Source organism: Crocuta crocuta, unplaced genomic scaffold (assembly GCF_008692635.1).
Source record: "Crocuta crocuta isolate KB4526 unplaced genomic scaffold, BGI_CrCroc_1.0 scaffold27, whole genome shotgun sequence".
NCBI classification, from domain to species: domain Eukaryota; kingdom Metazoa; phylum Chordata; class Mammalia; order Carnivora; family Hyaenidae; genus Crocuta; species Crocuta crocuta.
The window spans coordinates 8166711-8190066 of NW_027532250.1; the positions used below are offsets into that span (position 1 = coordinate 8166711).

Sequence of the window (23356 nt, forward strand, 5' to 3'; positions counted from 1 at the left end):
AATAGAAATACTGGTTTGTGCTAAAAGAGGTCCATTTTTTTGCTTTAAAAAATAAATCATAGGAGCACCTACCTGGGTGGCTCGGTCTGTTAAGTGTCTGACTCTTGGTTTTGACTCAGGTCATGATCCACGGTTTGTGGGACTGAGCTCCTTATTGACAGCACAGAGTCTGCTTGGGATTCTCTCTGCCCCTCCCCTGCTCATGCACACGCTCTCTCCCCCAAAATAAACAAGTTTTTTTCTTATTTGTAATAAATAATAAAAACAAACTTACTTTGGTTGTATATCATCAAATATTTCTTGCAGCGCCAACGCCCCATACTTTATGCAATACAAATTAATAAAGACTAAGAAGCCTGTTGAAAGGAGATGCAGAATATCAGTACAGAGGCCTCACTGCGCGGAACAAGCAATTCAGCACTGAAATCCGCCAAGTGAAATATTCACAATCATTAAAACCAATGGCCAACTGTGGCATCAATATGTGCCTTTCTTATACAGTTTAGACATCTAGTATAGACAAAAAGTGGTCTGATACCTAACCTTAGAAACCTCTGGAACACAATATATTTGAAAGTGACTTCATGTTTGGAGAATACAAACATCTTAAAATATTTTATATGCAAAGCTTATAACTTGATAAAACATTTATATGTACCCAGAAAATCTAAGAGTTTTAGCTATCTTCCTTAATTATTTCTGTAGGAATAGCCAAATGATTTTACTTACTCTTGATAAACTTTGTTGTTTTGGAATTTTGAAGTCTCTGGAATAGCAGAATGAAGATCTGCTTCCTATACTGATCAACAGAATCACTGAAGAATTGAATAAAAGCAACAATGTATCAATTCAACATCATCTTAGTACCTAACAGTGCTTGAATAATCCTGGTGAGGCTTTATACTCATACTCACGGAGGCATGTGCTCTATTATACTGTTTAGAAGATAAAAACCTTGGTGGTCATTGGCTTTGGATGCAATTAGCTTCTGGAACACACCTAATAACCCAGGCTACAACAAATTAGATCAAATAATCAGTTAATGAGATAAGGAATATTGTTTGAGAAGTTACACATTAAACACGTGATGTCTTGGAAAAGGGTAATGCTATAATAATGTTTTTGCTTCCATTCTTACTTCTGAAATGCAGAGATAGTATCCCATCGCAATAAGCCTTTAAGGTTAAGATCTTGAAATTAACCTACTTGACTCTCTTTATTTTCCACCATAGAGATAATTAAAGGATACCTAACTATAATAAAATCTACAGTAGTATTTTCTACTACTACTTCCCTCATTATATTTTAAATCAAGAATTAAAAAAAAAATCTACCATCCTCAGTTTCAGCTACCTCAGAAACTTGCATCAAAATAAATTGCACTCACAATTTTGTCAGCAGCAGCACTTGCTATGGTGTTTGAACCACGTTCCAAGAATGCTTGGAGAAGCCTCACTAGAGCAGGAATGTTTCCTGTTCTTTCCCAAAGCACCGGCTGAAGGAGATGAGGAAATAAGGCCATATAGGAAGATGGGATGTCATTTTTATGTGTTTCCAGAAGCAAAGACATCACTTGAAAGACGTATGGAATAAATTCTGTTGATGAAAGTAAACACAGAGTTGTCAGATTCAAAAGGTAATGGCTCTCATACAAAAGGTGCGCACCTCTTAGGCAGAGGCTGCGTTTTATTAACCCCTTTAATAGCTTTATTCAGGGACGCCTGGGTGGTTCAGTCAGTTACACGTCTGATTTTGGCTCAGGTCATAATCTCACAGCTCATGAGTTCAAGCCCCACATCGGGTTCTGTGCTGACTGCTCAGAGCCTGGAGCCTGCTTTGAATTCTGTGTCTCCCTCTCTGTACTCCCGTCCCCCACTTGCATGTCTCTCTCTCTCAAAAACATTAAATTTTTTTAAAAAGTTGTATTCAGTAATAAAGAAAATAACATCCTTTAGCTTACCTTGTACATCATTTTGTAAAATTTCAGTAAACACAAGAAATAAAGCCTCCTCAAAATTTACAACAGCAGCAGGGTTGGCTTTGCAAGTTATTCTTATGGATAAACATATTGCTTCAAACATGTAGTGATTGAAGTGAGGTTTGCTCGGGTTCTGAAATTAAAAAAAGAAAGCTTATTCCTAAGTGACTATACTAAATATATAAAGTAAAACACACCTACTCTTTCTAAAACATATTAAAAGGCCATTTTTTTAATGTTTTTTTTTTAAATTTATTTCTAGGAGAGAGAGAGAGAGAGACAGTGTGAGCAGGGGAGGGTCAGAGAGAGAGGGAGTCACAGACCGAAACAGGCTCCAGGCTCTGAGCTGGCAGTCAGCACAGAGCCCGAAGCGGGGCCCAAACCCATGAACTGCGAGATCATGACCTAAGCGAAAGTCGGACGCTTATCCGACTAAGCCACCCAGGCGCCCCTAAAAGGCCATTTTTTAAGAAAACCAGTATTAAAGCATCAATTACACTTGCCTACATATATGTTGAAGTTTTATATGGACTTTAAAATTCAGAAAATAATACTAACGCCATTTTCTTCAGAATTAAAAAAAATTGTTTTAATGTGTTTTATTTATTTTTGAGAGACAGGGCACGAGCAGAGAGGGACAGAGAGAGAGGGAGATACAGAATCCAAAGAAGGCTCCAGGCTCTGAGCTGCCAACACAGAGCTTGATGCAGGGCTCGAACTTACAAACTATGAGATTCCATGAGCTGACCGAAGCTGTGTGCTCTGCCAACTGAGCCACTCAGGTGCCCCACTTAGGACTTTTTTAAACGGGCAAAAGTGCACCACAAAAAGTACCTCAGGGAGCCTGAGTGGCTCAGTCAGTTGAGCATCTGACTTTGGCTCAGGTCATAATCTCACAGTTCATAGGTCATGCTCTGTGCTGAATGCTTGCTCAGAGCCTGCAGCCTGTTTTAGATTCTGTGTCTCCTTCTCTCTCTGCCCCTCCCCCGCTCACGTTGTCTCACTGTCTCTCAAAAATAAATAAATGTAAAAAAAATTAAAAAACAAAAAATACCTCAAAGTCAGAGACACAAGCTTCAGCTCCCAGGGCTGTAAGGAACTTGTCCAAAACCCATGTGCTCTAGAGCCGTCACTGTAAACAGTGGTGGAAGAAACGAGCAGGGACATGTTAAGTCCTGGCTATGCCACTAGTCTTCTGTGGGACACCTTAGGCAAACCTTAACTTCTATGGGCCTCAATGTCTGTATCTACAGGGACAATACTTTTTTTGTGTATCTGATATTTTATTTACTTTCAGTGTTTACTTTTGAGAGAGTGACCGAGCATGTGTGCACACACGGGGGAGAAGCAGAGAGGGAGACCGAGGATCCAAAGCAGGCTCTGCGCTCATAGCCAAGAGCCCAATGCGGGGCTTGAACTCACACACCTGGAGATCATGATGTGAGCTGAAGTCAGACACTTAACTGACTGAGCAACTAAGCACCCCTGTGTGACAATCCTTTCTACCAGTGGTTTTCAATCTTTTTACAGCAACATAACCCTATTTTCCTTCAAACAAAATCCTTCTTAAGAGGCTACCACAGAAAATAGATGAACTCAGGAGATGGCTGGGGGAGGCAGGGGAGGCCCAATGTCTCTTCTATCTTAATCTCCCAAGGCCCAGGGCAGTCCAACATCCTTACCCAAAACTCAGTGAGAAAATAATCACTGTTCTCCAGAATCCTTGTAACACTTCTATGAATTTATCTCCTTTCCATAGAGTAATTAGGAATAGGCATCTCAAAAGAGTTTTGGCAACCTTAAAATGACTTTTATTTTCTAAAACTTAGTGTCAATAAATATGAATCAAATTATCTATAAAATTTCCTATCAAAGGAATGAAATTTACTTGGGGGAAATAAGAGTAAAAGAAGACTAGGGGCGCCTGGATGGCTTAGTCAGTTAAGTGCTGGACTTCGGCTCAAGTCATGATCTCGCAGTTCATGAGTTCAAGTCCCACGTGGGGCTCTGTGCTGACAGCTCAGAGCCTGAAGCCTGCTTTGAATTCTGTCTCTCTGTGTCCCTCCCCCACTCATGCTCTCTCTTTCAAAAATACACAAACATTAGGGGCGCATGGGTGGCTCAGTCGGTTAAGCGTCCGACTTCGGCTCAGGTCATGGTCTCACGGTTTGTGGATTCGAGCCCCGCATCGGGCTCTGTGCTGACAGCTAGCTCAGAGCCTGGAGCCTGTTTCGGATTCTGTGTCTCCCTCTCTCTCTCTCTCTCTCTGACCGTCCCCTGTTCATGCTGCCTCTCTCTCTCAGAAATAATAAATTAAAAAAAACAAAAACAAAAACAATTAAAAATAAACAAACATTAATAAAAAGAGTAAAGACCAGACACAAAGGACCACACCAATTTACAGAAGTCTAGTCTTTGTGTCCACTTGGTACAAAGCCTGCTTTCCTCCATCTAAGATCATTTCGATCAATCATCTGTACTTTTTCAATTTTACTCAATGAAACATGTTACTTTTAAAGTGAGAATAACTTAAATGAAATATTTTCAAGTTTCCAGGCCTGCACTTAAAGGCCAAGTGCCACTAGGTCTCCAATCTAGTGACTCCCCACACTTCTCAAAAGTGTATTAACTGATGGTCAGGAAGAATTCAGGGAACTTTTCCTGAGCCCAGTCTACTGCCAGGGAATTCTGAGGATCAAACAGTTTGGAGCATAAGTTAAAAAGCAAATGCACTTTTAAAACTGTTCTTGTTACCTTACTAACAGCTAATAGCTTCTGTGTAAGCTGAGTGATGAGGGTAGGGATGTAGGGGATTATGGCTTCTTGTAGGAGGGAAAAACTTCTCATGATAGCTGTAAAATATAAAAACAGCAAAAATAAATAGTTAAACTTCAGAACAAAATAGTGATTAAGGAAAAAAGCCCACTGATTCACCACCAAAATTTTAAGACCCTTAGGCAAACCCCAGACAGCTCTCTATATTAAAGAATAATCTAAATTTCCTTTCACTTTAAAATTAGGCCACGGACTGACAACAAAGTCTGGCTAGCTAGGAAATATTACTTTCAGAAGGCCTAAGGCTTAAAAGAATTAAAAAAGGGACAAGAAAAAGTAGTGACTAAAGAGGCAGACACAGACCAGGAAGAAGGGCAGAATGATGGGGGGTTGGGAGGGAATGACAGTAGCTAGAAAAGAGTGCAGTTTCCAGTCTCTTGCTTAGAAATCAGTGGCAGGAAATGTTTAGCCCTAGCCTAATGGACACATCACAGCCCACCAAAAACTGAGAGAAGGCCATCTGCCCATCTCCCCTCAAAAAGAGTGATTAGGAGCCTAAGGAAATTCTAAAAATATATGTAAGGCTATGGAGATTGCATACCGCAGGAATACAGCTCAATAGAGATGCCTAAAAACATTTAGCACTGGAGATAAAAATATTACTAAGCTTAAAATATAAATGTTTCTGCGTAAGTAAAAAAGAGGTTTACTAAGTACAGCCACTACTACAAGCCAAGTGACAGAGCACAGAAAATCATCATCTCTTGCCTCCAAAACTTTGCAGATGTTTCTCCTACCTGAAGCCGACTCACCTCCAACTAGCAAATCACTGCTTATCCCTTACCCCCTAGAGAAAGCTTCCCTGAGCTTGGTTAGGGGCTTAGAGGATGGATCAGTGGCCCTCCTCTGGGCTGGCAGAATCCATTCACTCACTCATACAACAGCACTTATTGAAAAGGTATTATATATGGGTGTTCTTGGATAGCTCAGAAACACAGTAATGAGACCACACGCCAGTTAAGCTCACAGAAATGGACATTAAACAACAGTAAACACACATCACTATTGGCGGNACACATAGATACACACCTAGATACACTTATCCACATACATACACACATGTACACACACATACACAACACAACGCCAGGGGGCCTAACTGGCCATGAGGGAGTTTGTGTGAAAAACATCTCCTATGAGTCAGACACAGCCAGGCTCCTGGAATGTGACAGTGAGTAAGACTGAAACTGCCCCTAAAGTCAGAGTGTCAGCACAATACCCTCCTAACACAGCACCGGGCAGATGGTTTACAGCTGCCTGTGTTCCTGGTAGCAGCTCTACGAAGGCAGGATCTGTGCGGAGTCTCTCAAGGGCACGCAGGTTGCACAGCAAAGACGCAGCCTAGTGTGCCACTAAGAAATGTCTGATCTGAACTCTATCCTCAAGAAATTCAATCTAGGTAAAGAAAAAGGGAGTTTGCTACTTTTTCTTTAACAAGAGGGGTATCCATATCAAACTAGGGTAGATTTTTTTCTGAAAACACTGCTTTAATATAATAATACACCAAATCTTTTCCAAGTAAAAATATCTAAACCTACCTACTTCATGGCCAACAGTATCTGGTTCATGGACTATGAAGTACAACTCAGAGTATTCACCCCTGTAATTGGAGATGGGATTCTTATAGTCTGTACCAGGGGAACGGCCTACCTTTCATAATATATTCATTTTCTGAAGAGCCAGGAAGTGTGAGAGCTTTGAAAAGGTTTGTTAGCAGAATCTCAACAAACGGTGCGATTTCTGCGGCTGTAAAGCTATAGATGAAAAAACAGCTTTCAGTCACTGCCAACTCTTGAGCTTGTCCTCTGGAATACCCTTGGCAACCACTAAATCACACTTCTTGGCATAAAAGCGAGCCATTTCCCACCACTGACAATCAACTGACAGCTTAGGAAAGTAACTGTTTACATGTGTTCATGTTAAGTTCCTAAAAAAAGGCACATCTGGGATCAAACACAAACCAAAAGCCAGGCAAACCCGACATCATCTAAAGCAATTCAGGTCATCCCTGGTTCCTATCTAGCACTAGCGAGAACAATACTCAGACCCTCAGGTCTCAGGTATCTGTTTTTCCTGGAGGCAGAGCAGATTCCTAACTTCTGCATGAATTCCGGGCCTGAAGACAGGTACTGCTTTGACTCACCTCAAAGGATGTCCTTTCAACCCTTAATTAGTCACTGAGAATATATGTACTTCAAATTCTTGATGAAGAAAAAAGAACCTAGAATTGTTTTCCATCTCTTAACCAAAGCTCAGTTTCAAGAAATAACACTGGTGGAAAATGGCCTGAAAGATCTGCAGATTGTCCATTCCTCTACATTTTATCCTTGGATCAGGCCAGAAGAGCTACTATCCTAGACCCTAGAGAATTACTTTCACTCAGCTGTGTCATATCTCCGTAATGAGTAATAATACAAAAACAGCCATGTAGAAACAACTCTGTTACATGATGGTGCTAAGACCACTCCCTTAATGAAGGCCCATTTCTGAGATGCCTTCTGAGGAACTGTTCTAACTTTAATCTCAAGGACACTGAAAATTTTAACTGACCAAATTCCTCTCTTTGCCTTGGTTGCCAGAAGACAGCACATAAATTTCAGGAAATTTCCTTAACTCCTGTTCAGGATCCTCTGACACCTATTTCTTTTCAGTAATCTCACCCCATTACTTCCCTTTGCTCCGATTTCCTGTTTAACTTTTGGTCATTATGTATCTTTTAGCATACTAATTCATCCGTTTAGACTGAGACACACTATAAATAAATGAGGAAAAAGTACACATTTATTTTTCAAACTACCAATGAAATTATGAATATAGTCAAAGAGATATCTGACAGCACAGAACAGTCCCCACCCCAAGCTAAAAAAAATAAAAACTGCTTAGAAGCAAATACTTACAGAGTGGCGTTGTTAGGTCCTCTCATAGTAAACAGCCTCTCAAGAGCATGTGCTGCATAAGTATGGACAACGATGCTTTCGGCCTGAAGGTGACCGATTAAGAGAGGAATAGAGACCAAGAGATGCTCTTTCGGTACCTGGAAAACACAGTAACATGCACGCTTTAACTCAATGATGCTACCTTAGAGTAAAAGACAACTGGAATAGAAGGGCTTGCAGATTCTAGAAAATGTTTTTTCAGCTGTTACAACTGGGAGAAGATATGGTTGAGAAATTAAAACGAACACCACAAAATAATAATATGGATAAGCACACTAAAACTTCATTATTATTAAGAATTATTCTTTTCACTTAGGTAATTCTTGGAAAAGTTATTCAAGCCCTTTGTGCCTCATTTTCTCTTCTAGAAAAAAGAAGTGGGGCAAAGACAAGAATACTAATCTTGAGTAGAAACCTGTAAAAATTGAGAATACCCATACTCTTTAAAATAGAACAGCTTCACAAGGTTGCATGTATCCCTGGTAAATGTCTGCCAAAGACATAAAAATTATAAATCAAGAGTTTAAAGAATTCTCCACAGGAAATAAACTGTGGCATATTCTCTTTTTTGTTTTTTTTTGTTTTAATATTTTTAATATTTATTTTTGAGAAGAGAGACAGACAGAATGTAAGCAGGAGAGGAACAGAGAGAGGGAGACACCGAATCCCAAACAGGCTCCAGGCTCCGAACGGTCAGCACAGAGCCCGATGTGGGGATCAAAGTCACGCACTGCGAGTTCATGACCTGAGCCAAAGTCAGATGCTTAACAGACTGAGCCACCTAGCCACCCCTGTGACATATTCTTATGATGGGCTACTACATAACTATTAAAAAAATGAACTACATCTACTAAAATGAGTAACTCTCAGAAACAGTGTTAAGCACAAAAAACACAGGATGTACAGACCAAACCTATAGCATGATAACATTTATATAAATAAAATTTTAAGCCTATAAAGTACTACAGAATTTTTGTGGAAACAAGTATGTAGTAAAACCATAAACACACATGAGAATGCAACTGGCCAAAAGTACAATGTGAGAAACTCTACAAGACAAATGATCGGTTTCTCCAAGAAATAACAGGAATAAGAAAGGGGAAGGAGGACCTCTCTGTTGTAAAATAAGTGACAAGAGACAATCAGCTATCAGCAATGTGTGTACCTTGCTTGGATCCCAATTTTTATTAAAATCACTATAATATTTTTGAGACAAAGGAAAAAATTAAGCATAGTCTGGAATCCCAAGTTCTTAACAAGTCACTGTTAATTCTGTTAGATGTGGATGTCAAGTATGACTGCACAGTAGGGAGAGAAGCTGGTATACAATAAAACTCATAAAAGATTAAGTGGTACAGAACATATAAATCAAAAGCTACTTACTTGATTCCTAAAAATCATTATGTATTTGATACCATCGGCTTTAAGGACAGGAAATTCATTCACTATTAAAAAAATAAAGCCATAGTTATTTGATTGCTAAAGACCATTACTCTTTGAAAGAGTTTGTTACCCAAAATGTCAAGTAACTGGAACTTAGTTAATTACATAAAGATCTACTATGCAGCTATTAGTAAGATTATAAGTAACTTTTTTCTCCTTTAAGTTTCATTACAAATGAACATGTACTACTTACATAACTGAAGGATCACAAACTAAGGACCATGTATCAACTTTTGCCTAGAAATGAAGTTATTCTGAATCAGAAGCATGTGTCTCTGGATAGGATTTGCTTTACTATTTATGCTACCAAAGTGAACACTGGTCAAGATTTGCTTTAAACTACTCAATTATGGGAAAATAAATTAGTGAAAAAGACAGAATACTGGCCAATTATTAAAAATTCTTGGTGCATTAAAATATTCTCCCTTTTACTATATTTGAAATTTCCATACAAAAGGTTTTTTTTTAATATTTATTTTTGGGGGCAGGGGGAGAGAGAGAGAATATGAATTCCAAGAAGGCTCCATGCTGTCAACACACAGCTCAATGCCGGCCATGGTTCCACTAACAGTGAGATCAAGACTTGAGCTGAAATCAAGAGTCGGACACTTAATCAAATGAGCCACCCAGGTACCCCCAAAGTTCTTTTTTTTGAAGGGAATACATAAGGTATCTTAATCAATATGCTTTCATAAACAGAGAAAATTATCCTTAATATTTATCAATTTCATGTACTTAAATTTACTTTGTTAAGATTTCAGTTTTTAAATAAGGAAAATAAAAGTATAATTCCTACAGGAATTTGTAGCTGAGCTACAAATTGAGTTTTAGCTGCTCCTATTTTCCTTCTAAACAAGCAACATCTTCTTTAGACAGTTCATTTCAACTGGGCAAGATCTGGGAAAACCATTTGAGATTTTATTCAGTAAAAGAAAATAACTGCAACAAGGATAGGAGCCATTTTTTTGAGTATCATGGTGATACAGAATAACTATTCCGACTTTTGCGATAATGTGAGTTATTTTATAGTATAAAATAACAAGGCAGAGGTGCCTGGCTTGGCTCAGTTGGTAGAGCATGTGAATCCTGATCTCAGGGGATCATGAGTTCAAACCCCACGTTGAGTGCAGATTACTTAAAAAACAAATAAACAATAGCACAAGTAAAGTGTTGTAAGCTGCATAAAAAAGTTTTAACAGGGGAGCCTGGGTGGCTTAGTCAGTTAAGCTTCCCAAATCTTGATTTTAGCTCAGGTCAGGACTCCTTGGGTTTCATGGGATTGAGCCCTACATTGGGCTCTGCACTAATAGTGTAGAGCCGGCTTGGGATTCTCTCCCTCTCTCTCGAAATATATTTACAAAAACATTTTTTTCTCCCTACAGACTCACCGTTATTTGATTTTAGATCAGGGAGAATGTGATTCACAAAGAACTCAGTCAGGTTTACAAGTTCATTTGCTTGTGTAATTCCATGCTGGAAAACAAAATTTTAATACAGTAAAATAACATGGAATACTTGTATATATCACATAAGAAATTTAGGAAACCTTTAAAAAACAGGTTACAAATGAAGATGAATACTTCAAATCACAACTCCTTACATATAAAAAAATAAGACTTTTTAATAGGCAGTAAAGAAAACTTCCTTAAATTAAAGAATAGCTACACTTAAATTTAGCACATTTCATACACTGATTCTCAGCGAAGGGAACTCATCAGTTTTTTGTCCATAAGAAAATTAAGTGTTTAATACATCAATGTCAAGTCACCTTTGGAGACTATACGAATTCTATTCAGAACAAACAGGTTATCTCGCAGAGTAGGCTGCATCATTAGATATCTATTGCTTCTTTCTGATTTCTGTGGTTACCACCAAGTCTATTTTAGAAGCAAAACTACCCTGAAAATTCACCTTCTGTGTCTGGGCTTTTGATGCCAACGATGTCACAAGGTAAATGGCTGCATCTTTGTGTTTCCAGTTGACAGATGGATTTTTTGCATATTCCTGCAGCATGGAATTAACATAACCAGAGAAGATTCCTGTCACCGGTCCCTCAAAAAACTTGCACAATCCTCGTACTAGATCACAAGCAGCCCTGCGTCTAGTATCAATATCTATAAAATCAAAGGGAAAAATATCGTAGGATAAAGAAACCGCCAAATGATCAAGATTATAAGGCAATAAATAGCCATTTGATAGTTATCCACAACATAAACAATGAAAAAGAACATTATTTTATTCACAAGAAACACAAAAATGGGAATGAAACTAAAAAGACTATAATAGTAGTTACACACTAATTAGCATATAAAAAAGAGTGGACATTCAATGCTGGACACGTGGATAGAACTCAAGACAAGAGCTGCTCTTAAAGGTAAACAGATTAAAGGAAGAAAGGCAGGTGAGACGACACACTTGCCTTGACTCCCACTCCTCCCTACAGTGACCAGAAAGAACAACTTTAAAAGTGCCTTGCTATCAAACTAACAATTAAAAACCAAAATACATACCAGATCCTTCCAAATCTCTCCTGATGTACTCCTCAGAATTGTCTTCAAAGGCTTCTTCATCAGCAGCTACAAAGAGAGACGGCATTTCAAATAACCCCTCAAAAGACAGGACAAGTCATTTGTATTTTCACAGCTGAATACACAGAAGAATGCAATGGATAAGCCTCACCCTGGGAAAACCTTCGTGATCATGGTATCTCCCCTGCCAGGTAAGTATGAATACACAGAAGAGTATGTAGCATTGCCATGTTTTACAGCAATGTGTTCCTTCCCAACAAATGACACTTCATATATTCTTTTTTAGAAAATGCTTATTTATTTTGAGGGAGAGTGAGAATGAGAGAGAGCATGGGCATATGAGCTGGGGAGGGACAGAGAGAATCCCAAGCAGGATCCACGCTGTTAGTGCAGAGCCTGACACGGGACTTGATCTGACGACCATGAGATCATAACCTGAACTGAAATCAAGAGTTGGAAGCTAAACTGAATGAGCCACCCAGGTTTATATATACTTATATATAAGTATTTTTATACTCAAAAATATACTCATTTTTAATTTTATACATTTATTCTTAAATGTTACTTAGAGCACAAATGCCACCCTGAAAGGGTAAGTACAGGTAATGTACACAGCTCACCTGTTCTAAATGTGACTGGACCTTAACCACCAACATCAAACAGTGACTGTTAGGGCCCAACCTAGGGATGCCAACTTTTTATTCTGCTAAATAAGGACATTAAAAAAAACAAACAGCCTGACAAATATAACCACCATTATTTCATAAAAGTCATTTCCACACCAAAAAAAGTAGGATGGACAATACCAGAATAAAGATCTGTCCTTTATAGTTTTATGAAAAAAACACAAAAGGAAATAAAACCTTACATGATATTGTCCTTCATTCCTCTTTTAGCTCCTGATAATTTGAGAACCACTAATCTAATGAATGAATACTCTGACATAAAACACAATCCCTTTCATATTTACTAGCTGCCCTTCCCAGCCGTAAGGAGAGGCAATTTGTATACAAACAGTCTTAAGACTCTCTTAACCATGAGGCACCTGGGTGGCTCAGTCAGTTAAGCATCTGACTTCAACTCAGGTCATGATCTCACAGCTCATGGGTTCGAGACCCAAGTTGGCCCCTGCGCTGACAGCCAGCTCAGAGCCAGGAGCCTGTTTTGGATTCTGTGTCTCCCTCTCTCTCTGACCCTCCCCTGCTCACGCTGTCTCTGTCTCTATCTTTCTCTCTCAGAAATAAATAAAACATTAAAAAAAAAAAAAAAGACTCTTAATGACAAACTATGCAGACTTCAGCTCTGTATTTACAGGTTATCAATCACTTCCACTCTCAATTACACTGTTTGAAAACTGCTATCTGTTGTGGTGAAACACTAAATCAAACAATACCAAATTCTTTCCTAAGCTGAGATCCTGGATGGTTTACTTTCCTATCAATGCAATAGGAATTTTTTTAGTCTTATTCAATATTTCTGTGAAAAACCCTCCACAGTATAAAACAAACTTCATTACAGCGATATTAACAAATGTCTTTTATTTTTAAAATTTTTAAATTTATTTTTTAATGTTTTATTCATTTTTTGAGAGAGACACACACACAGAGTGTGAATTGGAGAGGAACAGAAAGAGAGGGAGACACAGAATCCCAAAGAGGCTCCAGGCTCTGAGCTGTCAGCACAGAGCCCCACACAGGGCTCAATCCCATGAACTGCAAGATCATGACCTGAGCCTAAGTTGGATGCTTAAACAATTGAGCCACCCAGGCGGCCCCTCACAAATGTCTTTTAATCCATACTTTGTCTTAGTTTAGAAAATAGGCAGTAAGTCCAGGAACCTCAGTGGCTCAGTTGGTTGAGCATCTGACTCTTGATTTCAGCTCATGTCATGATCTCACGAGATCAAGCCTGGCACTGGGCTCCTTGCAGACAGTGTGAAGCCTGTTTGGGAATCTCTCTCTCAAAATAATAAACATTTTTTCAGAAATAGGCAATTAAGTGACCTATAGAAGTTTTAATTAGCAATAAAAAAATTAGACTGGGCTCCTAGGTAGCTCAATTGGTTCAGCGTCCAACTCTTGTTTTCAGCTCAGGATTCTCTCTCCTTCTCTCTGCCTTTCCCCTGCTAGTGTGGCGTGTGAGCTCTCTCTCAAAATAAATAAATAAGCTAAAAAAAAAAAAAAAAATCCAGGGTGCCTGGGTGGCTCAGCTGGCTAAGCATCTGACTTTGACCTAGGTCATGATTTTGAGTTCGAGCCCCAACATTGGGCTCTCTGGTGTCAGTGCTAAGCCAGCTTTAGAACTTCTGTCCCCCTCTCTGCCCCTCCTCCATCTGCATGTGTGCAAGCTCTCTTTCTCAAAAATAAACATTAAAAAAAATTAGACTCAATATATTATATAAAAAGCAACAGGGAACAGACTTACTAAATGTATACTAAAACACTCTTTAAAAAAACAAGCTTTTAATCTGCTGAAAACGCTTCAGACTTTGCCATAATTACCTCTAAATTCCATGTTAGGCACGATAACCTTTTCACAGATACTCGTCAGCGTGTTCTGGTCCTCAAACAGATTCTTATAGTGAGGTCTCTCACAAACTGAAGCCAGAAACTGAATTGCATTACTTACTAACTAGGGAAAAAAAGCACAAATATAGGCATATTTTAAGAGCAAAACAGAATTATTTATTTCTTGGGGGATTGGGAGGGAATGCCTTAATTATTTGTCTCTCCACCATCATCTTACCAAGTCATATTTAACCTCTTGACCTGTTGTGACCAGTAAATTCCAGATGGCTGTGACAAAGCGAGGCAGGTACCGCTGAAATTCCTCATCATACTTCTGTGCATAGAGTGCAGCATTGTCACAAATCTGGGATTTTAAAAGCTCCAACAAGCCAGCTTCCTCTTCATCCTCACATAAGAGAAAAAAGAAAACTCAAACATACATGTTTAATGTTACCATAAATTTAGAGAATAGCTTTAATTCATGAAATAAAATCCTTAAAAATGTAACCCAAAGTCTAGTGTTACAAAAGGCATTGATGCCACTATCAATTTATTCATTTAGTTTTTCAAATACCAAACAAATGAAATACTTCTCATTTTTTAATCAGTGAGAGTAATTTCGAGTTTTCAAGTTAAACAGACTTTTCTTCTGGTTGTTGAATTATAAAATATTTACATGTTAAATTGAAAATAACATTCCTACAGAAACCTAAATGATAAAGACCATATCACACTTTCCTTTGTGACGTGGTCAGTTGTACTGTCTTGCTATCTCCTCCCAAAAGGCTGTCACTTCAAATATATTAAGGTAATGCTGTAAGATTCTCACCAACAATATTCCGGTTATAAAGTATTAAACAGCAATCTAATTTTGGGGTCAAACTACGGTCTGCAGGCCTGCTGCCTATTTTTGTAAGTAAAGTTTTACTGAAATACAGCCTTGCTCATTCCTTCTTTACATTTATATAATTTACAATATTGCCTACCGGCTGCTTTCATTACAACTGCAGAGCTGAGTAGTCAGAACCGAGACTCTACAACCCACAAAGCCAAAAATATTTACTACCTGAACCTTTACAGGAACAGTTTGCCATCCCCAATCTAACCATGATGTCATTTATATAACACTGTCTCCTAGAACAGCAATCCATAAACCCCCTTTAAGCTGTACTAAGTGCCAAAGAACTCAAATTTAGAAAAGATGAAAAGAACTCCCTAACAGCTGTCTCCTCAAGGCGTAAATATAAGGAATATTACACAGTGTGAGAACACAAGGTGATAGCTGGTGTAAACGGCAGAGAGCCCCCCCCCGTAAGAATTCGATGTGAAAAACTTCCTTTAGATTTAAATGTGAAGACAAGGGTGTCGTTTTTATCTTACTGGACTGAAAGAATTATGTCATGGGAGCCGCAGTTTTGTTGTTGCTTTAATTGGTAAATCTCAAGACAAAATTTGATGGACACCCATAGAGATGATTCTGTCTGCACCTCACTCTCCAAAACTGATTTGAATCACCTATTCTAATTTTATCTGAACTTGAAGCATTCTCAGTATTTTACTTTTTACGTTTTTTGTTTCTTGGGAAAGAGGCAGATCATAAATCTATTAATAAACACGCAAATGAGCAACACAAAGTAAGTGCCCTATGTTGGAAAGTACATATTATTACAAATCCCAGACCAGAAACTATAACACATTACAAACCTTCATAATGGTCCCACTTTCCCATGCTGTGGATGCTTTTTAAAAAGAGGCTATTGTTCTAAAACATGGAAAGAGCCTAAGTGTCCATCAACAGATGAATGAATCAAGAAGATGTGGTTTATCTATACCATGGAATACTACATGGCAATGAGAAACAATGAAATCTGGCCATGTGTAGCAACATGGATGGACCTTGAGGGTGTTATGCTGAGCGAAATAAGTCAGGCAGAGAAGGACAAATATCATATGTTTGCACGTATAGGAGGATTAGGAGGAACTTGACGGAGGAACAAGGGGGAGAAGAAGGGCGGAAATGGTGGGGGAAAGGGAGAGAGGCAAACCATGAGAGACTCTTGAATGCTGACAAAAACTGAGGACTGATGGATGTGGGGGGGAGGGGGGGATGGGCATGGAGGAGGACACTTGTGGGGATGAGCACTGAGTGTTATGTGGAAACTAATTTGACAATAAACTATTTGTAAAAAAAATAAAATAAAATAAAAAGAGGCTATTATTAAAAAGGTTTATGTTTTCTTAGTATCTTCAACGATGGTTTTTTATTTCATAAAATGGTCATGGTGTGAATGCTCTAAGGCTTTACTTTGAACAGTGTAATGATATAGTCTTCTCTATAAATTGTGGACCTACCTACACCAGGCCCAGAAGAAGAGTAATTCTGTATGCTGCAAATAACCAAACATAGAACATCCCCTATAATTAAATATTACTTGTATTCTTGGGTTCTACCTATTAATAGCGCAAGAGTAAAAAAAATTTTAGCAGCCAGAATTTAAATGTTCAGTAAAACATTTCATCTTATTTCAGTAAACAAGTAAAGCTCTTGAACTCTGGGTCTTGAGTTTGAGCCCCACGTTGGGCAAAGAATTTACTTAAAAAATAAATAAAACAAGCGTTCTCAAATAATCATTTCATTTTTTGAAGTCTAACTATATTCCAAAGGTTTTCAGAGGGCACCTTTTTTTTTTTTTTTACATATTTAAAAACTGAGACATAATCAAAATCTAATATTTCAAACAATTCTTCATTTAAAAGAAGGCTACTTGGGAAACATTTTAAAACAATACTTACATCAGTTTGTAGAAGCTTGTTATCCAGTGTCAAGAGGGTATGAAAATTGTTCATCCAAGTTTCCATATTATCTTCAAAAAACTCAGGGAGATCCTAGAATAAACACTAACTTGAGACTTTTGATTAAAATAAATGTTATTTTAGTTCAGTTCTGCTCCATGCCAAATATTTCCAACATGCCTACAGCCTCAAGTCCACACTTTTCAGCCTGAGCCGACCATTAACTATTTAGACAAGAATTCTCTATTCCAGCTGGGTCTGGTAGCTGAATAAACTATTGTGTCTTCTGTTTATACACCTTCAACCACAAATGAGGCCACCTCTGTTTCCTGTCCCAATCTATATTTCCTTTCTCTTTCAAGGTCTAAGACTGTATGAAACCTTTCCTTACAAAAACTCAGTGCTTACGAGTATCTTCCTTTTCCTTTCTGAACTACTGCATTTATTGTAAGATGACCACAATTCAGACTTACCATCTTAAACAGTTACTGATTTCCTGTGCCAAAGTATCCCCTTTAATGAGGGATAAGCTTTCCAAGGTAAAGATTATGCCTCCTCTTCTGGTTTCCCTAACTATGCTTAACAAGTTATTAAGAGCCTCATTCTACCTGATTTCTAGGAAGAAGAATTCAAAAGAAGTTGTAAGTGAAAACAGTGATATCCTTTAAGTAAAAATTTTCGAACTGGTGTGCAGCGGAACACAGATGTGGATATGCCATTCTGGGCTGTTCATCTCCTATTCTACCCATTCCTTTTGCAGAATGCTCTTCCTGCCACTGTGAGTGTAGTCATGTTAGGAGGATGAAGTCCAGGTACCAGGCCCTGGCGATGAACAATGAGAAAGCCAGATAGCTTCCTCCTGTATGTCAGCACAGTAATGCGCACTGTTAAGCCCCCTCTTCTCATTCCTGAGGTCCTGAATCTTAAAGTAACAATTCAAGAAGAGAAAGAATAGAGGCCACTATCTCAGGAGCAAGAGGGTGACCAGACATTTTCTTTCTAGAAGTCTATGGCTGTGCTGCCTCTGAAATGCCACAATTTCTTACACCTTCCAAAACCTGGTTCTTCTGCCTTCTATCCCCCATAATTCCAATAAAAGCCTTTTTGTATAAGCTAGCCAGAGACCTGTAACCAAAACATGGTTCCCCTAGTGTTAATATCCATCTAAATGAATAAAAGAGAAAGGCCTGAGAATGTGATCTCTCAGTGTCTTTAACAATACCATATACAGGGTGACTCTCCAAAACAGCAATTTAGGAAGTGGGGTTTCTCTAAGTTACTGGACTACAAAAGAATGCTACCTTTCCCCACACGATACCCACTAGAAATATCCTAGAAATATCTCCAGGAACAACTATAAAGTAGAATGCTATTTGTAGACAAAGAATGGGGGAAGACAGAAAAAAACTTCTTTTTTTTCCAGGAAAAAAAAAAAAAAAAAAAAAAATCAATACTGGCCAAGAAGTCTTTATCATTGAGAACCTGCATATTTAACATCAAAGAATCAAAAGCAAGAAATACAACAAAACTGGGGTGCTTGGGTAGCTCAGTCCGTTAAGCATCCAATTCTTGTTTCAGCTCAGGTCATCATCATCATCAGGCTTAAAGCATGGAGCCTGCTTGGGATTCATTCCTTCTCTCTCTCAAAATAAATAAATAAACCTAAAAAAAATAACAAAGAAATACAACAAAACTTACCTGAAAGTTTAAACTGTAGAACAATTTTGAGATAAGGATCAGGGAAGAAAAAAGGATCCTTAGGGCAGAGGCATCATTTGCATGGGTACTGCAGAGTTCAATAGTGGCCTTGGAAAGGAATTTAGGAACAGAGTTTTAGTGTTAGTGTAAACTTTAGTCAAATAAGTTGAGACTACTTAGATCTCCAAAATTTAGCTTTTAAATAATATACAGTCATATAAGGGATTCTGTAATATACAGTCATGTATTACAACAGTATATATTTTTACATTGTCCATAATAGCCCTACTAAAAAGTCCAATGTTAATATTTGGACTAGATCCTTCTACTCTCCTTTGTGCATATAAATATATTTCAAAATTGTATTTACTTATATGCTCTCCCATTAATTAATTCCTGTGCCACCTGGCATGTTTCCAATTACTTATTATTCTAACTGCAATAAACAGGCTTATCTGAAACTATGCACACCTCTAATTTTTGCAGTATGAAATTCTAGAAGTATATTACCAAAGCAGATCACTATGCTATAAGCACAGGTTTTGCAAGCCAGATAGAAATGGATATAATCCAGACTCTGTTGATCATCATGAGCATTACTTTGAGCAAGTTATTTTACTGAGCCCCAATTTCATCCATAATCTGAAAATAATGCCTACCTCAGAGAATGAGAATGAAAAAAATATACATAAAATATCCTAGTACTTCATGTACTATGTAAAAGACACTCAACGAATCTTACTCCCTATATCATGGAGTTAAGAAATTTGAATATTAAGGTTTTCTTAATGAAACATCAAACTCCACACACTACCATTTATAATTCAATGGACAAGACAATAGACTTCATTTCACTGCACTCTGGCTAACACTTTTAACATTAGTAAAACAAAGTAAGAATCTGTGCTAACCCAATAAATGGAAAATATTGATTACATTTTATCCAATTTTATTTTCTTAGATAAAACTGTATAGTCAGTGGGGAGCCTGGGTGGCTCAGTCTGTTGAGTGTCCAACTTTGGCTCAGGTCACGATCTCAAGGTTCTGGAGTTGGAGCCCCTTGCTCTTGCTGCTGTCAGCACAAAGCTCACTTCAGATCCTCTGTCCTCCCTCCCCCACACCTCCGCTCATGCTCTCTCTCAAAAATAAACAAACATTTAAAAAAATAAAAGGGCAACCAGTAAGACATCCTACCCATGAAAATTTCTGTACACACTTTAACATCTTAGAAAGCTGTGAATATCATACAACTTTCCTTTTTTGAAAATAGGAAATAAGCAGCTTTCCCAGAGTTAGCAAAACCAGGTTTAAGGTTTGGCCCCCTTTTTTATTAGCTGGGGGATACTGAGTCCTCTTTCCTTATCTGGAAAAAGATTAAAAATATACCTCCTTCAGGGCACCTGGCAAGCTCAGTCAGAAGAGCATGTGACTCTTAATCTTGGCGTTATGAGTCCAAGCCCATGTTGGGTGTAAAGATTACTTACCAAATTTTAAAAAAAAAAAAAAAAAAAAAAAGGGAGCACCTGGCTGTCAGTGGAGCATGTGACTCTTTCTTCCACTTGGGTTTTAAGTTCAATCCCCACACTGTGTGGAGATTGCTTAAAAATAGTTTTTGAAAATTAAATTTTTTTTTAATCTTTCAATCTTATAGGATTCTCACAAAGATAAAAAACATGTTTAGGAAAGCAGCCTATGCACTACAAGAAGATATACAAATATATAAATTAATTAGTTGAACTACATATATAATCAAATCAAAATGGGGACTGATTCCTTTAGAAACACACATTCAAATACTTGAGTGAAATATGATGTCTGGGATTTGCTTTTAAATATTGCTATAAATGAGAGGAAGTGGGGGGAGTAATACTGTTAAACCTGTGTAATAGATACATGGGAGTCATGAGATCATCTTCTCTATTTCTGTATAGGTTTGGAATTTTTCAAAGGAGATGCTGCTTTAATTATTACCTACCAAATAGACATTAAGCATTCTCTTAAATAAAATTTACACAAATAATTAAGCAATTTAAAATATTAAGTAATTTTACAGTATCACCGAGATGTTATTCCATTACCTTAAATAGATTAGTCAAAGGCAAAGCAAAGGCATCCAGAACAAGTTTAATTTCAGTCCATAACTCATTTGACTTAAATTCATGGCGATATCTAAAAAATTAAGGTAAAGTAGGTAAATTTACAAGTTTTAGGTTTACTGAGTTTAGGCCTTAAAGGATAGATTGCACTACTTAAGAAACAAACACAATAATGAATTGAGAAGCTTCTCTCTTATTCTAAGATTACCAAATTCAAAGGAATGACAATAGTCACAAAAATACAACTGTTTACACAAACAAAAGCATTTGAAAAAAAGTATTGTTAAAATATGAATTGGGGCTCCTCGGTGACTCAGTTGGTTAAGCTTAATCTTGGCTCAGGTCATGATCTCACAGTTGGTGAGCAAGCCCTCTGTGTTGACAGAGGGAAGCCTGCTTGGGATTCTGTCTTGTTCTCTCTGTGCCCCTCTCTCTCTGAATAAATAAAATAAATACCTATTTTTTTAAATACATGAATTTATTGGGGGACCTAACTGGCTCAGTTGGAAAAGCATGAGACTCTTGATCTTGGGGTTGTGAGTTTGAACCCCAAGTTGTGGGTAGGGAGTATTTAAAAATAAATTCTTTAAAAAAAAAAAATTTTATCAATACCTTTTAAATAAAGAATGTGCTGTACGGAGGACTCCGTTAATAACATGGAAATCTCCACTCTGAAAACGATTCACCATTTCTGTCAACAAGTCAGGCCATTTCTGAGGGAAATCTTCTCTGCCAATAATGCTAATAGCATCACTTAACTAGAGCAGGGAGAGAAAACATTAATTAGATCAAAGCTCTGCAAACAAGCATCCTTAAATCGCAGGGCCTGACATTACCTGCTTCTGAATTTGTTCTGGGCTACTAAGCATCAAGTGCACTATGTTGGCTTTAATGGCTACTCGGTCAGCTTCGCAAATTTTGTTTGGTTCATCTTCAACCTTAAAAGCAAAAAAACATCAATAGTAAGTAACATGAAGTCCATATCCATGACTATATGGGTTTATAGACAAAACAGAACCATTTATTGCCTGGCCTTCTAAGAAAAACATAGAAGGAAGTCCCTCAACATGAATGGGTCACAGATTCCTTTAATAATCTGATGAAAGCATAAACCCTTTCTAAAGAAAAATGTATATTCCATCCCAAATGCAAATATTTTACATACAAATCAATGAGCTTCACTGGCTCCCTTCACTGGTGAGTTCTATATGTCACCGTTCTCAGAACGTATGCTTAAAGGCTTTATGCACGTGCACTGCAGAGCCCACATCCATCTCCAGAACCTTCGATCTGACCCTAGCCTTAAGTCAGAGTTCTTTCCAATGAAAACTTGATCATTACCAGTTTGAAAACATCCAGGACTGCATCACTCAAAGAGGTTCTGAAGTCTCACTACTTTTACAAATCAAGACAGAAGAAGGCTAGCATGTCTGAGAGCAGAGGGATGGATTTTTAAACACCTGACAATTCACCAGTTATTTTTTCAACACCTACCTGTACAAGCTTAAGAACACTATTTACTACCTCATAAACTCTTTCATGAAATGAAGACAAAAAAAGAATTCTAAATAAATATTTAGGCATATTTAAAGTTGACTTTTTAGAAAAACTTACCATTTTTGTCAACCTTAATATTTTCTAAATATCATTACTGCTAACACTTCAAAGCAATTCTTTCTTTTTTTTTTCTTTATCCTAAGGGTTTCCTCAGTCTCAGCATTACTGGCATTCTGAGTCAGATAAGTCTCTGGTATGGGAATCTTTTATGTACACTGTAGGGCAGTTACCAGCATCCCTGGTTCCCACCTGCTAGGCCGTATTAACATACTGTGCCCCCGGCTGTGACAACCAAAATGTCTCCAAACATCTTTGTGGGCAAAATTACCCCCCATGGAGAACCACTGTCCTAAGGTAGGGAAAATACCTTAATTTCTTAATTTCTAATTTATACCACTCATTAAACTTGCAGTACAAAAGGATTCACCTTAAAATTAGAATTTATTTCCACATATCCCTTATCAAAAACTCCAAATCTAAATTATTTTACATTCTACAAATTTTTAATATACAGAACATGGTTTTTCAACTGTGTTTAATTTTTTCCAGTCCATAAGAGACCCTGCTTCAATTATTCAGTAAGACTGTGTCTACCCACAGAATCTCTCTTCAGTTGACAATGAGCTAACATTCAAATTCAATCATAATGGACAGGCGTCTGGGAGGCTCAGTCAGTTAACTGTCCAACTCTTAATCTTGGCTCAGGTCCTTATCTCACATTCTGTGGGATGGAGCCCCACACCAGGCCCTGCACTGGCGGCATGAAGCCTGCTTGGGATTCTCTCCCCCCGTTCTATGCACCTCCCCCCGCCCCAAAATAAATAAGCTTAAAAAAAATTTCAACCATAGTGGAGGCAAAAACCAAGCCTCACACTCTCTAGCAACCTGGGTTAGCAAGCTCAAGTCATCTATAGGAGCGCAAATCAAACAATAGGAACTTTGGAGAAGCATTCTGTCCAGTTTTTGTTAAGTCTGTCAGAATTTC

The 23356-nt window shown here is 37.9% G+C and overlaps 1 protein-coding gene across 2 annotated transcripts in view; it reads right to left on the minus strand.

Annotated features, from left to right (window-relative positions):
• The window catches only part of CSE1L (chromosome segregation 1 like), a 44150-nt gene that overhangs the window by 4021 nt on the left and 16773 nt on the right, over window positions 1-23356 (minus strand). For both annotated transcript variants that reach the window (XM_077778381.1, XM_077778383.1), the window contains exons 4-22: window positions 21651-21752; window positions 21427-21572; window positions 20797-20887; window positions 18719-18826; window positions 17021-17113; window positions 14466-14633; window positions 14222-14351; window positions 11703-11768; window positions 11104-11306; window positions 10581-10665; window positions 9133-9194; window positions 7711-7847; window positions 6464-6567; window positions 4733-4830; window positions 1961-2111; window positions 1388-1596; window positions 915-1012; window positions 730-815; window positions 275-356 (exon numbers count right to left, since the gene is read on the minus strand). In XM_077778381.1, the coding sequence (XP_077634507.1) occupies window positions 275-356; window positions 730-815; window positions 915-1012; window positions 1388-1596; window positions 1961-2111; window positions 4733-4830; window positions 6464-6567; window positions 7711-7847; window positions 9133-9194; window positions 10581-10665; window positions 11104-11306; window positions 11703-11768; window positions 14222-14351; window positions 14466-14633; window positions 17021-17113; window positions 18719-18826; window positions 20797-20887; window positions 21427-21572; window positions 21651-21752 (2219 nt within the window). The remainder of the gene's footprint in view (window positions 1-274; window positions 357-729; window positions 816-914; window positions 1013-1387; window positions 1597-1960; window positions 2112-4732; window positions 4831-6463; window positions 6568-7710; window positions 7848-9132; window positions 9195-10580; window positions 10666-11103; window positions 11307-11702; window positions 11769-14221; window positions 14352-14465; window positions 14634-17020; window positions 17114-18718; window positions 18827-20796; window positions 20888-21426; window positions 21573-21650; window positions 21753-23356) is intronic.